Genomic DNA, 17,691 nt, shown 5'->3' with positions numbered 1-17,691 from the left:
CATTGAATTTTTATGAAAGACAGTTTTAATATTTTTTAATTTTAATTATGTGCTGTGTTAAATAAAATCTGCAATTTTTTTGATATTTTTCCATATACATTTAATTGTGGGATAAAGGAAATATTATATTACTCTAGAATGAATATTTTATAAAATTTTTAATGAAAATATAATAAAGTTTTTAAATTAATTCTCACAACTACCTGAATGTTATTCTCATAATGTACCAAAAATTGGAAGACAAATTTATACGAATTTTTTCCCAAAGTTAGGCTTAGCAGCGCGAATTGCCTGTCTCCACAAAACGACGTATCCAGTTAACGCACCGTCCCAAGAGAACGCTTCTGTAACAGGTGCATATTGTGAACGGGTTAAATGAATCAGTAGTCTTCCTGCCTCTGTGTCTTTGGAGAGCCTAACATCGGAATTATAGCAGAATGCACAACTAAGCAATGGAGACATGCAGCAATTATTGAAGAATTTCATGATATTTTCTTTCGCACATTTTCCGAATCAGTTTGTCAAAGCACAGAATTAACCTGGGGATCATCCACCTATCAGGCAACACACAAGACGTTAAGCCATTGTTAAACAAGAGGAAGGGAAACTTCTAAAGGATATACAAGAAAGCAACATTATCAAAACTTCAGCAAGTCCTTGGGCATCTCCCAATGTCCTGGTGAGATAGTTACACTAGATTTTGTGTTGACTATTGCCGCTTTGAGCGATGTCATGAAGTAACATAGCTAACCTCTTCCCAGAATTGACGACATTCTGGACTCTTTCTGGCAGCAAGTGGTTTTTGACGCTTGATATAAAGAGTGGATATAGTCAGGTACAGATACAGCCTGATGACCGAGAAAAGATGACATTTGCTACTGGACAAGGACTTGAGGCAATTCAAGGTGATGCCATTTGGATTATGTAATTCGCTAGCAACATTCGAACGCCTTATGGAGACTGTGCTGCGAGGTCTTTCCTACGAAGCCTATCTGATATATCTGGCTGACATCATCGTCGGGAAAAGTTTTGAAGCTCATTGAGAGAATATTAGGATTGTGCTTCAGAAATAGAAGAAAGAAGATATAAAGTCCTACCAAATGTAAATTGTTCAGACATGAATTGACTTATATTGGACATATCTTCTCTGCCGAATGTGTGTAGGAATCCAGAAAAAGGGTCAGCAATCAAAGCTTGGAGATGCCCCGAAGTTGTGCGCCAGCTGGGAAGTTTCCTGGGACTTTGCACCTAGTGTAGGAAATTTGTGAAGGACTTTTCTTTGATCACAAGATCCCTTCACAAATTGACAGACAGCAAGCTATTTTGTGCATTGATGTATCACTATTTCTACACACTTCATAAAAATCTTAACAGCTTTTAAAATAACTGTTGACTTTTAATGAAGAAAATCCCAAAATATCCTTAAGGTTCAATAGTGATTAGATGTTAATATTACTCTACTATTTACCCACAAAATTCAGTATGAATTTTATTTATTCATATTACCTTCTATTCTATTCTAACACTATAACTACTCCGAGGGGAAAAAATCTACACAAATTATTCAGATGCTCCAATTCTTACATGTTTTTTCACTAAGGAATTTACTTAGAGGGTGCATTTACAAAGTTAATGCCTAGAATGGCCTTAAGCAATTATTTTAAATTTAATTATTCTTGATTTCTGTGACTTTATCATGAAATTTAAGAATTAGCAGAGTCCCTAAAACTCAGTGTATCATTTTATATATTTTCACTGAAACACATTATTTTAAAAATGGTAAAATAAATTAATCCTTATGTAAAATTTGAAAAACAAAATTTTTTCAGTGTAGTAAATATGGGACTACAGGTAGATGATTAAGAATAAATGCTGAATCAGTGTTTTCCCCATTTATAACGTTAGAATTCTTTTTTTTTTTTTTTTTTTTTTTTTTAATTAAATTATCTGTAAATAAGATTGACTAAAAAAAAAAAAAGCGATTTCTACTTAAAAAATCTGCATAAGGTATTGTGACAAGAAAGAAACAAAGGAAACTAAACTTTTTTTAAGGCTAAATTTGCAACCAAAATGGGTAACTAAAATGGCCATTGCGCATAACTCTGATCTGCAGGCTAAAAGATCTCCAAACGAATAAAAATTAATCCAAATGAAAAGAAAATATTTAGTTAAATCCAGCTAAAAAAACCATGCCATTTGGGAGGGGATGGATTAAACCTGTCCCTGACATTACACATGTACCATGAATAAAAGCACTTCATAAATCAAAACTTAGAATGAATGAAGACAAGGGATGGTTACTTCCACTTTAATGACCAGCACTTCATCTATAAGTACCATGCTTCAGCTTATGGCTAGAGCAAAATCTTTATAAAATACGAAAGCTTAGAACTCATTTAAAAGAAAAATTAAACACAACTTTCCATAAAACAAAACATGATAAAGTTCACTATTCACCATATGTATGAAAAACTCCTATGATTGAGTACTGCCATGAGAGTTTACAAAATATAAATATTAATTACTTAAGATTCCCACATGTGGGTTAAGGATACCCGATACAGTGGCAAGTCAGTCACCTACCTTATTTTTCTAATACATACTTCAGTACAAAATTTTAAATTATCTATTTATCCATTGCACACGACCACAGGCTATTGATACAACAGCAAACAAAGTATAATAAAAAATTTATAAGCAAAAACAATCCTTTCATATTTGTCAGCTATTATATTTTTTTAATGTAAGTATCTTGTTGTATAGTTTGATTTCTTTTAAACGTCTGAAAACATACCAGCTGCTTCTAATCATTAATCAACATATCAGTAGTAACTCCCCAAAGTACAAATATAAAAATACGGGATTACTAAATCATTTCAAAAACTCGGAATGCTAAGCATTTTTATATGAAAAATAGAAGAATTTAATGTTCAGATCCTTTTAAATGACTACATGCAAGCATGACTAACTTTATTGAGATAAGAGATTTTTTTAAAACTTGGTATATATCGGTTAATAATTAAAAAAATTTGCAGTCTTCAAACATGTAAATATCTTAAAGACTGGAGCTACATGAAGGAAAGTCTAAGAAAGCTAATTACATACATTTAACTAATAAATGCTGCTAAATATATAAATAGATTGAGCTATGAGCATTCTGAGTAGATTCAAAACACTGTGTCACACCGAGTTTTAAGAAAGTAACTAGATTTCCATGTACATCTCATGTCGAATTCGATCATTAGAAATCAATTACAGTCAAATACTGCAAATCCGCTGACCTGAAATCCGCGTTGCCTCTCAGAATAAACATTCAGTTTATAGGTTATGGAAACCGCAACATTGAGTACGAAATATTGAAGAAAAAATACTTACCGAATAATGACGTCATAATTAGCGAATAATAATGAGTCAAAACGGAAATACCAAATTATTGATATAAAAAAGTTTAAAAAATAAGATAAAATAAATATGATAAGATTTTTTCCCTCTAATCTGCATCGAGGTAAAAAAGCAGACGATTCACTTTTTGTTCAAGTTCACGATTCACATTGTTGTATTTTCTGAGCTTTGTTATTTCATTTCACGAGATTGTTTAGAGCTGCCTTTTTTTTATCAGGAAATTTTGTGGATAAATTAAGAATATTTTAAATTTCAGCCCTTTTTAATACAATAACAGATATGAAATGCACTCGTGATTTTACTCCTTGCAACTTTGAAAAACGTAAACACGTTGCATTGACGGTAAAGCAAAAACTTTTGCAGTGCAAATTCTGCAAAAGATGGAAACAGGTGCTACTCCTCGATTTATAGTAGAATGGTATGGAATTGCGACATGATTGCGTATGATTATACGAAAAAATAAAGAAAAGGTGTTGAAATTTTACAGCAACAGTGATTCTAACACCGGAAATCTTTGCACGAGGCAAAATCAGCAAACCTCGATGCTGTGTACATATAATACAATGAATAATATAATCAATTTATATATGTAATAATAATTTAATGCATATAATAAATTATTGCAATAATGTATATAATAATTTAATTAAATATATCTAATACGCCTTATTCATTTTGCACTTTTAGTCCGAATATTATGCATTATCTTTTCTGTCCTGAAATCCGCACAACCTCTGGTCCCAAGCTTTGCGGATTTCTGGAATTCTAATGTATTTGAATTTCAAAAAATCAGACTGAAAGCTGGAATGCAGAATTCAAAATTCTTAGGTCATTGAAACAAAATTTAAGTTGCTTAAAAATTTTCATCACAATTTAACTGTTACTAAAAAAAAATTACTCCAATAAACGATTAAAGGTCTATTTACCCCCCGCATGAAAAATACTTATTACATTTACTCTCCCATTGGTGTACTAATATCGTCTCTTGAAATTCAGTGGAAAAAATACATGTTGTACATCACTTCTGACAGGAAGAGTAATGAAAAACACACAACATTCCAAAAGCATATTCAAATAGATGTACTAATTATTGTATTCTATATTTATAATAAATTAGATAAAATTATTAAATATGCTATTATTTTTATGTACACAATGTACTTACAGTCTTGCATATATATTTTGTTGTCACAAATCAGATGTTTCTAAATCTTAAGTTGGAAAAGGAGAGGAGGGTAGATTATGTGATGCGTTGATTTATTTGATTATGGCAAAGTACTAGATGGCTATCTGTCTATGGGCAGGGATACCTTCATGGAGGAATTTCTAAGGGAAACTGGCTTGCATACACGGATTATGCAATGGGGCGAATTAAGTGAGTAAATATGGTATTTAATTTAAAACAGGTATTGGGTGTCTAATACAAATCAATGTCTCCCATTTTTAGCTTAACACGGAATTTATTAAAATGGGAAAAAATTCTAAGAAATTGATGAAAAAATATTTTGCTCGACTAGAATTTATTATTATTAATAAAACACTTTTATCTTTACATGTAATACATAAAATATTTAAAGCTTCTTTACATTATTCTATGAAATTGACTAAAAAAGTATATTTTATTGTACACAAAAACATGTAGTTACAAAATTAGTATAAGAACATCACACTGTTTCATTCAAAATTATGAATGAAATGTTGCATTAACATCCAATAAAATTCTTTTGATTGCATTCTTAATACATACACTTACATATTGTATATTTATATGTACACTTTGGCATATTTGACTATTTATATTCAAGATAATGTTAAATAAGAAATCACAAATTCAAGAGGATCATCTTCCATATCACAAAGTCACTTCAACTCCTCGTACCAAGCGTCCTTTAAATTGCCAAACATACTGAAAGAAAACAGAAATGTGAGTAGATAAACACAGTTTTTGAAAATGGTTATAAAATAATTGACTAAAAAGCAATGATCACAGGAGCTTAATTTTTTAGATTATTTTTCAACTTCTATTTTTCAGATAAAATGGGTAAATTTACGACAGTTTGGAAAACATGCAAAAATATAAAATAACATTATGCATTGCAAAGACTAGTACATGTAGATGAAATGTTTTGTAGTTAAATAGAGTAGTATTCTTGAATGAATAAATAAGAATAATAAAAGAAATATTTTTGTAAGTGAAAGTATTCAATCTGCATTCAATATTATGTAAACATTTTCATGTACAACCAAAAAAACCTAATTTTAATGAACAATTTTGTCAAAATTATTTAGAACAGGACAAACTAACATAATGGAAAATTATTTTAACAAAACAATTTAATAGCTGTCATTCCCATTAAACCTTAATTCTTAACTTTTGTTATTTCAAGGATTCTTTGGACTAACCATATAACAAACACGACACTCAGTACATACATATAAAAACAAGAACAGTAACATCATTACAAAAAGAATAAGCATGTAAATAAACAATTTTCCATACTACTACTGTACCAGAATATATTATTATTCAAACATAATTTGCAACTTTTTAAGGCAATAAATATTTAATCAAGCAGTGAGAGATGTAAAAGTAAAACAAAAGTACTCATATTGTAGATTACATAGTATAACATTTAGATATTTCACAACATAAATTTCTTTAAATACTCTGCTTTCACAAATATTTTAAGGTTAATAAAAATACTTTTCTTAACATAAAAACGAATAGTATCAAAATGTTTCATAAAGAAAGAATAAAATGGTCACAGTATTATCTACCAAGGCATACTGTTGGAGAAAGATTTTTATTACTATATTCATTACACAAAAATGAAGAGGCCTATACTGAAATGCTTTTATGGTGAAAGTAAAAGTAACTCTGAAAGTTTGTTATCTTATACACTTTCAACAGCGCTACTAGCTTACTGACACTTTCAACAGCGCTACTAGCTTACTGAATTTAAACTGATACCTTTATTGGTAAAAACACAATGGATATAACTGTTACTTGGAACAAAATCACTCCCAACACCATTATCACCTTTTTTTTATAGATGTTACTGCAGCTATGAAAAGTAATTATCACAGGAACAAAGAGACATCTTCAAACATCCTTGCATTTATGCTTCGATGCAAAAACTTAAAAGACACTTGAATATTCGTTACTTTAAAAATTACAACTGCCAATCAACAATAGCTAAATCTGAACAGATACCAAAAGCAACTCTTAAGAAAACTGATGAAAACCACTGCACAACAGCTTGATTTACCAAAGTCCACAATCTGCTGCACAAACATTTAAAAAACTTCCAATTTAAAAAATACTAAACAATTTGCAACATTCCCTGGAAACATGCTCTCATAGTAAGAACTACTTCCAGTAGGCAATATTTTTCCTACATATCGAATACATTTGATGTATGATGATGCATGTAGTTAAAACAAGCAGAAGTAAGGAACATAATGATTAGACTTCTCTTCTCCCAGTGCAAATGGTACAGATTTTTCACCTTTTATCTTTTAGACTTGGAAAACGTACAATTTTCCCATGTGGGTATTGTTTAAGAGAGTTACAGAGAAGTTATTTTGTTTTGATATTGTTCACTATTCATAGTGTGCTTCCTTGTTTTGGACTACACAGCTAACTGTTGCTCTAAAACTCAGTTCTATCCTAGGTCTTAGATTATTTAATAGTTCTAGGCAGATATTAGCAGAAAAGCCATTCAGAGTAGCAAGATTTTTTTTTAACCAATGGTGGGCCCTCAGCCAACTTCAGCTTTGCCACTACTAAAGCCAGAAATGCTAGTCACTTTATTATGGAGGCACCTTACAGGGGGGCCACCTTTGCCTCCGATGAAGGGACAGACAGTTACAGCCATGCCTTCTCCAGAATTCAAAACCGGGCCCTTTCATATTGCAGTTCGCTCCCCTAAACACTATACCATCAGGGCGATGAGTAATGAGATTTTACGAAGCATACGTTTGGTTACATTGCTAGACCTTCTGCTTTCATTGCTTTAGTCTCATTATTTCCCATCTTTTACATTTATCAGTGTTGAGACTGATTTGTGCTAAGATATAAGTATGTAGACTAGAAAATATATACATGGTAAACATTCTCAATGGAGAATATGAAATTGTGTTAAAAATACTATTTTTGCTGAAAAACAAACCTATAACTGCAATTAATGCTAAGGATAAAGGCAATACAGCTAAGGATCACAAAGCAGACAAATCTGCTAGCAACACACAATACACAAGTTGGATTAAATTAAAAATGTTGCAGAATGTTTTTACATCTGATCTTAAGAGAGAATGAGTAAATAATGTGGTAAAAATACTGAGCCTATATTTTTCAAAGTTATTGAGCACATGAATCCTAATGATAAAGTCAAAAAACAGCTAAATAACAATCTGATTAAAGAATCAAGGAATGATGAAAACAATGCAACTACTGTAGATATATGTCATAATAAGAGCAAAGGAAAAAAGACGGAGCAGTGTAGATGCGTGATTAGATCCATATTGAAGAAGAATTTTGATTGTGTAGTATTTAAAGAACTTGGTAGTCGAGGCAGTTTTAATTCCATTTTTATTTCCAGTTGATACTTGTGGCCACAATCACTTGGCACTCTAGTCGTGCCTTTCCACAGAAGATTTACATTTTTGATATTGTTGGGATAGAAAGCAAGCCAGCAAAATTACATCTTAGCACAGTAGAGAGCAAAAGCTGAAGTGCGTCGTTATGAAAGATGGAAGCACGCGAAGAGAAAAGTTTTGGTTTACAATTCGGTGATTGGTCGTCAAGAGGCATCTGGTATTAACGGTTATGTAAGATTGCATGATTAATTTGAATGACGCAATGCAGATAAGTTATTACGATTGTAGAATAGAGAGGAAGAATTAATCGTTATAGTTATATTATAATTCTGATTCATACATTGTTATCTTATATATGCAGGATAGTTAGGAGCAAGAAGCACAGGAGTTTCCTAAAAAGCAGTTGGAAATCTCACATATTACAGTTACAGATAAAAAAATTACTGGTGAAATCATTAAACAAATGCTTGCACAAGCTGGTGTATCAGATTACAATGCCAAATTTGGCAGAGAAAGAAATTTCAAAAACACTATAAGTGAAAAAGTCACATAAAAAATTACAACTTTACTTTAGTAAGCAGATCAAACTGGAAATGTTAAAATTGGAAAAATACTGCATTTCTAATACATATTGTGACCATTTAAACCTCTTTAGTGAATAAGTTAGACTTTCATGGAAAAATACGAATTCAAATACACTTCATCGATACAAGTTATAACAAAAAACAACTATTCTATGCATTATATAATACATTAATAAAAACAATACATTCTATTATGCAAGATCTCATTATATGAAAATGCAAAAATTTCATTTCAATTTAGCAACAGTTTCATTGAATGTATAATACACTCGTTACTTTAATAATATATGTGACTTTCAAGAATACAAAATTATAAACAATCTTGATCAAAACTAATCACAAAAATGCATACCTTAACATCATCAATTTCAACACCTTTTTTTCTTGCAATTTCTATAACTTCCCGAGCTATATTTTCTTGTGACGTACCTTTTACATCAATATAATCACATTCACATGCAGCATAATGGCAAGATATGGCCTAGTAAAATTGATTCAAAACCAAATAATTACTTATTGATGATTTAAGGTAAAGCTGCATAAAAGAGAATTAAATAAAATTATAATAGCAAGAACTTCGTTTTAAATAAAATTGGTTAGTAAAGAATTAATGAAATAATTTATAAATAAAGAGTTTTTACAATAGCAAATTTCAGCACAATTTTTTTTTCTTTTCTTTTTGGTTTAAACTAAAACACACACAGAGATAAATGGCTTTAGTCTATTCCCTTTCAGTCTCTTTTAATTATACAATTAAAGAATATTAGCAAGTAATATATCATTGATGAAATCATAATTTTCAAAATGAGTTCTACTGGCAATCTTGAGGCATTAATAACTGATGATCATGGCTAATACTTCTTGGTCAATTAATTTTAAAGGTGTGCATGTATTTAACTGCTGAAGTATTTTAATAACGATTTCTCATGTATGGCAGCATGAGAAAATACTGAAATCAGAAAAGCACAACAGATTTTGAAAAGACAAGTCTTCACATGCAAATGGCTTTTTCAATTTAATATCACAGAAAATGATAGGTTAGAACAAATGACCATATTTTTTAATAATTTGATAATATTGTGACATTTACTTTGATGAAGGATAACACAAATTTTCTTTACATTTGTACAGCATTTTCTGTATGTGTAATGATTAAAGTTATTTTCAATATACTATAACAAGGATAGGGCTGACATCTAACTGTGTGTCCATGATTCACATAATTATTATCACAATAGATGACAAAATTGCAAATGCTTCAAAACTGTCCATTTTTTGGTCAACAGTGGCAGAAGATTTTATGAAAAATTTTAAACTTTGTACAAGATTTATATAATCTAACATACAGAGTGTTTCACAAAGAGCCCCTAACTTTAAATAAATTAGAAACGATGACAGACAGAAGCATGAAACCAGTGTATGTTTAAATAAATGTTAAGAATTGGATATATGAACATCAAAATTTTAGTCAAAATTGCATTGACAGATGGCACTGATGATAACATTACATATTCTTATACAGAGAGCACAGATGGCAAGAATGATGAGTCATTGTAGATTTGCAACTGAAATGTGACTACTATAAGCACACAGTGAAAAATTCTGGAAGTGATGTTACTCCATGATGAAATGTGTGTTTACTGTGTTGGAGTACTACTGATTAAAATAACACTATAATGCTACAAGCAGAAGCTTTTCAAACGTGGTTTTAAGTCACAAAAGGCTCGGACATGGGGAAACAACTTGCGAATTGTTCAAAAAATTTCAACACTCAAACAGTGTGGCAGATGCATTAGTCAAAAATGTGGGTTCCACCAACTCTGCTCTTACGCCTGAAAATGCAATAATATTTGCTGAAGTTATTAAGCATCATAAAATTAAATCTGCCCATGGACTGACAGCTGAATCTGGAATCACACCATTCAGACATGCAAAATCCTGTGGAATGTATTACACAAGTCTCCATACAAGATTCAATGCTGGCATGCCATACCAGTTTGAGCTGAATGACGAGAGGATTTCACTAATGAGATGCTCAAGATGATTGATGGTTCTGGTTTCAATCTTGCCCACATATGGTTCACAGACAAGGTCCATTTTCATCTGCAAGGTGTTATTTGGAGATTTTGGAATACCAAAAGCCCCCATTTATTTCAATGCATAACCAGCCCATTACCCAAAATTTATTGTTTGGTTTGTAGTCTCCTGCAAAAGCATCGCTGGACCCTTTTTAATGCAAGAAACGAATACTTACCAGTATACTGCAATATTGAAACAATCTGTCGCCACTCAACAAGCATTGGACAACTAACTGACCAGGCTTAGGCAAGGTTCACACAGAATGTTAAACTATTCGACAGTTAAGGGAAAAGGAATGGAGTGACTTCTGTATTCACCTCTGTGACTACTTTCTATGAGATACACTCAAGAACACTGTTTAATGGAAAAATCATTTAACACTTAATAAGCTGGAGGAGGCTATTTGGCAAGCTTGTGCATCAGCTTCCAGTGGCACACTGTAAATAGTCACTGACAATTTCACTCTTCGCTTGCGACACGAGTGTTGTGTGACAGGTATACATCTTAAATCACTATTCATGTGAATGCAACAAACGCTTGCATTACCCAGTACTTATTGCCTACTTATTGTAATGTCACCTGCAGCACCATTGGCACAATTTGTAACTAATATTTTGAGTTTTCTGTAGCGGGTTCTTAATGCCATTTTAATAAACATACCACTGGTTTCATGCCTATATCTATCCCCATTTCCAAGTTCTTTCTTTTCAAAGTTAGGAGTCCTTCATGAAATGCTTTGTATAAAACTGCTTGATCAATCCCACTCTTAATTTTGCTTCGAGTTACTGAGTATAAAAAATTTTTTAAATCAGCAGATACTGAATATTCCATGTATAGATGAGATTTGCTTCTGCTCAGAAGCAGCAATCAACACCCATAACTTGTCACATATCACATTCAGAAAACTTTCATGATATTCAATAACAACAATTAACTAAAGATGTATGCAATGGCATGGCATGGATTTATTACCAAGCCCACTTCTAGAACACTTTGTGCCAACACTACAAGAATGTAGATATCTGGGACAGTAGCACTCTAATGCAAGATAAAGCAACAAGTCCATACATAAATACAAGCTAATTTGTGCTATTTAGTGATTCAATGTGTTGTTTCAGGAATTTTCCCTGATTACCAGCTCTCAAACCTTGTGAATTCTGAAAAGATCATACTTAACAAGGACCACAATGGAGATTAAATGGTAGCATAATTCAACATGCCTTCCAGTTTCCTCATGAAGTGCTGCATGAAGCAGTTCAGAGCACACAATTTAGTAATTTTATTCTTGTAATAATTTTTTTTTACTTGTCTTACAAATTTGCAACCACATTTGCCCTTGGTGGCAAAAACTAAAACTTTTTTCTTTGTAACACCTTCCCCATGATCTGCATAATTTTTTTTTTAACTAATTGATTAAAAACCAGTTTCTACATGCCTTTGAGTATTGTCAATTTAATTAATAATCATGTTTCTATATTTAAAACATAATACGTTAGCTTACATTAATTATGAAAAAGTACATTAGAGCTACCTAATATACTAAGGAAGGTTTTAGTACAAGACTTTCTACAAAACACCGGCTCCCATTTACATTCCATGTGAAACCTCCAGATGTCTATCTAATTTACTGGTAAAACACAAAGATAGCAGAAAAATATATAAATAGTTATCAGTTGAAGGGGTGCTGAAAATCAATAAAAACTACCACACATTATACATTAATGAACTAGTCATCATATGCAAACATGCCCAAAGGATAAGAATGAACATTATATAGAAAGTTACTACCACAGAAAGTGATGAATCAATATTTGGGAATTTTACATACTTAACCCCCTGCTTGGCATAACTGCCTTTATGCAGTCATGAGATTTTTTTGTTACCAGCGATACATTAGTTAATAAATATTTAGCTTTCTTACTTTCTCTAATGATGTAAATATTAACTTAATGAATCAAAATTTGTGAAAACAGAGATTACAATAATTAATTGTGTCAATTTAACTTATTAATGCTGTTTAAATACAGGTCTTTATGTGCAGATCCAAAGAGCCATAGCACTCGGAGGATTAAAATGGCAGCTAAAAACTGGTTAACATGCAAATTTCCAATTCTTATATTTAGGAGCTACAGAATAGAAAATAAAATAAGAACTACTGATGAACGGCCTTTGTCAGGTATTTTGGATACAAAACATTTAAATCTATAAATGTGAAATTTTATCATATTTCAAAGACATATTCTCAATGATTTTACATATAAATGAATTATAGGAAACTAACTAAAGTAAGCCTCAGAATTGGCAATATTGCAATTGAGTTTGGAAAAGCACAAAGTTGTTTCCAGGCTTTGGGTAGCATTTCAGACTAGTAAAAAGTGTTCCTATAAACCAACGATTCCTTCCTCTAACGACTGTACAGGAAAACTTATGTTTAGCAGTAAAAGCTAAACACATTTGATACTAAACAGCTAACAATTTGCAAGATATTGCAGTACAAAAATACGGATATTTTATAAAATTATAGCTATATGTTTGAAATACATAAGGCTACGTGACCAAAGACCAATCTTTCTGTGTGGTGCTATCAAGACAGCTGGTATGGAGGCATTTGCAGTTATATCTGATGCAACAGAACTGAGTAATGCAGAAATGATCTAATGTCTTATTCTCTGATGATAACAGATTCAGTATGCCAGACACAGAATAGATTACCATACTGATCGGTTTATCTAGCCTGAAACTGACACGGCATGCCTGCAGGAAAGACTTCTGGGGAAGAGGTTATGGGTGAGGCAATTTCAGTTATGGATTCACAGCCACAAGTGCTGAACAATGACAGCGGCTATTATATGTCATGGATTTGTTCTTGATGCCATTGGTAATTTCCTTTTTTAGATGATAATGCCATGCTTCACTTTACCAGAGCAATGAAAAATTTTCTTTAAAATTATGATACTCATTGAATCAACTGCCTTGTATGCTCCTCAAATCTTAATGTCACAAAGCATATATATGGGAGATTAGAGAAAGCTCGCTCTTCTTCAGAAGAAAATAAACAAATCTTGGTCCACGGTCTAAAAGAAGAAACAATTATTTACCAAGGGAGGTCTTAATTTAAGCTGGATATACCGAATTGTCAAAAATCAAATTTTCTTAGCACTACTAAGTACATTTCATCCATACTTCAATTATACCCAACTCTTGTGTGTACTGCTCCTGAAAAATATTTTCTACTACTGCTTTGATTTGTTACTTCCAACATGCTGGTTACATCCTGTGCTAGGTATTGGAAAACAGTTTGAAACATTTATCTCTATACTTGCAAAAATGCCACTTAGTCTTTGGTTTTCGACATATGCATACACATATTTACTAAATTATATATCAGCAGTGAAATATAGTAAAATGGCTTAATAAATTAAAATTGATGAACAGATTATTTAATATAAGCTTGAAAATTTATAAAAGCAAATACCACAAAATGCTACTTAACAAACAAACAATACCTTTCTGAATCCATTTGTTCTGTTTGCTCCAGATCCATGAATAAGCACAGGATGAAAAAATACTGTATCACCAGCTTCCATTTCTAAGTAAACTCTTCTAAGCATATCATTTTTCTCTAAGTGTGACACTCCATGGTACATTTTGTTTACTCCACTCTTCAGAAACAAAAATATACAGCTTAATTTATCTTAAAAAGAATAGGTGCAAAGTGAATATTAAATGTTTTAAATGCAGAAGGAACACAAACAACATACAATTATACACACATATTTACCCCATAAATGAAACATTTTTAGAATTGAAACGAATATTCCTTTTATAATTTTATTAACTATATTTTTCAATAGTAGCAAGCTAAAGAATACTTTCAATTCATGAAAATTCCCTTAACAGGTATTTTCGAGATTATTTTAAAGCCTAGGAAAAAGTACAGGAACACTTTCCATGATAAGCTACATTAAATCAGATTTTCAGACACAAAACAGTATAAATAAAATTAAATGAAATACTGCTTTCAAAGACAACATGAAAGAAATATACCAAAGAAACAAAATTAATCATACTGATTTGAGCGATACAAGTACACATAGTGAGGGGAAATAAAAATTTTTCACATTTATTTCTAAATTTTTATTTTAGTTTTCTGAAATTTTGCTTTGGCTTGACATATAGTGACTTAAACAACAAATAATTTTATTATAACACAGTTTTAAATACCTACAGGTTAAACATAAATTTATTAATATATAAATAACTATTATACACTTTAGCAGAGATGGTGCTTAAAAATACTTCCCTGAAGTTCATGGTTGCAGTTTGCCTATGCATTTGAAATAGCATAACAGAAAATATAAATTAAACATTTTGCTATGCATTTCGGTTAAATTAGAACAGCGGTTGCCAACTTTTAGAACTTCATGGACCACTAAATGTATAATTTTGCATTTGGCGGACCACTAATACGAGTTTAGAAAAAAATGGTAAATACATTTATATAATAATAAGCAGAAACTTTTGTTTTATTAATGTGAAATGCATCCATTAATGTTAACAGAGTTATACAGTAATTATTTAAAGAAATGAAAAATTTAGGTTTATTAAATATTACACATTTTTAGCATGATATTCGTTTGTTTGTTTGAAATCAGTTTGTGGATTTTTGGTTATAATGATATCACTGCAAGACGAAGAGCAACGTTTATTTCAAGCTGAGACCTGTACCGAGTTTTAACAGCTGTTACAGATGAAAATGTTTTTCCGCACAAATATATTGCTGAAAATCGAATTAAAATTTTCATTGCTTTTTCACTCAGAGACTTCACTTCATTTTTTACAGACAGGCAATAATGAAGTCTTTATAACGATGACTAGAATTTAGTTTTTAAACTGTCTCGCAAGACAGATCTATCTGGCTTTCTTTTCCATTCATGCTTAATTTGCTATCTTCAGTGTTTGCTGAAAAATGAATCTGCCTAGGGTCTTCTAGCTTTAGGTAATAAAAACCAGAACATTCTGTCAGTAACTGGAAGTGCTGTTGAATAATGGATACCACTTGCAGGTTGAGATCATTCTCTCCTATATTATCATTAAAATTTATTTGTATATTTCCTTCTACAGTGTTTGCCACAGTGATATTTTTTGAAAAGCATCTATTTTACTCATACTGTAAACACGTGCTTAAGTTGTCCTTGCATATGTTTAGTTCAGTTAACAGAGGAAAATCATCTGCCAGGTATGCAAGCTTGGTTACACATTCAAATTGTCGGAGAAGAATTCTTGAAATTCCGGATTATTTTGTTGCTGAAAAATAATTTGATTTCTTCATGCAGGATGCATAGTCATGTCAGTATTTTGCCCCTTGAAAGCCATCTCACTTCAGTGCGAAGAAGAAGGTGAATATATTGGGAACTTTTTTCTTCACAAAGTGTTTCAAATAGTCGAGAATTAAGCATTTTGTGTCGAATTTCATCTGTGATATTAATAAGATCTGGTAATACTTGGTGTAGTTCTGGGGACATTTTTCGTCCCCATAAGATGCTCACTATATAATGCAGTGTGTAGACCAACATTTTTCATCTTTGCAACAGCTCATGAGCGATGTCAGTCATGTTTAGTTATTTCTTCAAGTTTATACAGTGTTAGCAGACTTATTACTTTCAGTTAAGAACAACTTTCAGTTTCTGTACAGCTTTTTTTCCGCAAAACCTCTTCACAGGCTTGCAATATGCAAGGCTTGAATAATTCTCCTCTGATCGTATATGGCGTTTTGTTTTTCTGTATTTGAAGTGCTATCAGATAGAAAGCCCTTGATAGAGACTTATAGCTATCTGAAAACCATAAAAAATTGAAGAAAATTATTAATGTGTGAAAAATGTCCGTAAAATGCATAAATTATGTCCTAATTTTCTGTGGACCATTAAAAATTTTCATGGACCAGTGGTTGGTGACCGTGGGATTAGAATACAGAGTATACAGAAAATGAATATAATAAGAGTATTTTTTCCTAAAAACTAAAGATATGAAATATATTCTAATCAACTTTTGGCTCTTGCAGTTTTCTGATTATGTAGAATAGGGGGGAAAAAATCCAAACAAGCTGTGCCAAACTAAATCTATAATAATTTTTTTTTTTGAAAATTCGATACTGTTTACAAATCTTAATAGAAATTTTTCTTGTATAAATTTATGCTATTCCATACCATAGACCAGTAGTTCTCAATTGGTGGTACGCAAGAGAAAAATAGGTGGTACACAAAGAAAACGTATTTTTAAAAATTAAATTCAAAAACCTGGTAAAGGAAAATAAAAATTGATAGAAATTTCCTGTGATTGAACTCGAAATGAAGATTTCAAAAATAATACACTTGTTAACTTTTGCCTGAACAGAAAAATAACTTTAAAGGCATTTCAAATAAAGCAATTAAATTTTTATTCTTTTTTTGCACAAACTATCTGTGTGAATAAGGATTTTCTTCTATGTTATATTTAAAAATTAAATGCAGAACAAAATTAAAAGTGGATCATAATTTCCTGTTACAACTATGTGAAATAAGAACAGACACAAAGAAATTTGTCTTTCTTAAACAAATTTCACACTTAATTTTAGAATTAAAGTATTATAACTTAAATTTTGATAATAAAAATGGTAAACAATTTTAATCTATTTTTTTTACATATGCATATTTGATACAAATAGCCAATAGGTTGTGCAAATGGCAAAATATATTTATTTTTATTATTTCTATGGAGCAAATGAAAAATAATCATTGTAAAATGTAGCGGTGGTGCTTAAGTTTTTCAATTTTTATTTAGATGTTGCGTGCTAGTCTAAAGGTTGAGAACCGCTGCCTTAGATGACTTTTTATTGTGCTTATAGACTGAGCAATATTACAAAGTACAGATGTTCAGCCAGAATGCGGTGACAGGCACATACTCTGTGTATCTCTAAGTTAACCTATGGGGATGGTGATAGTTTAGGTGGAAAAATGTTTCAGTTACTTTAAGTAAAACAAAATCTTAA

General features: G+C 31.2%; 1 protein-coding gene across 3 annotated transcripts in view; it reads right to left on the bottom strand.

Annotated features, from left to right (window-relative positions):
• Positions 1 to 5,002: 5,002 nt before the first annotated feature.
• Positions 5,003 to 17,691, bottom strand: part of LOC118183906 (phytanoyl-CoA dioxygenase, peroxisomal-like) — a 101,666-nt gene continuing 88,977 nt past the window's right edge. For all 3 annotated transcript variants that reach the window (XM_035353515.2, XM_085807613.1, XM_035353514.2), the window contains exons 7-9: positions 14,171 to 14,326; positions 8,938 to 9,066; positions 5,003 to 5,308 (exon numbers count right to left, since the gene is read on the bottom strand). In XM_035353515.2, coding sequence (XP_035209406.2) covers positions 5,255 to 5,308; positions 8,938 to 9,066; positions 14,171 to 14,326 — 339 coding nt within the window. In that variant the 3' untranslated portion in view covers positions 5,003 to 5,254. The remainder of the gene's footprint in view (positions 5,309 to 8,937; positions 9,067 to 14,170; positions 14,327 to 17,691) is intronic.

Source organism: Stegodyphus dumicola, chromosome X1, assembly GCF_044657685.1.
Source record: "Stegodyphus dumicola isolate Sdum_Otavi_A_Nest chromosome X1, ASM4465768v1".
Lineage (NCBI taxonomy): Eukaryota > Metazoa > Arthropoda > Arachnida > Araneae > Eresidae > Stegodyphus > Stegodyphus dumicola.
Note: the sequence above shows the minus strand (reverse complement) of the source record. Positions and strands in the feature narration are given on the sequence as shown.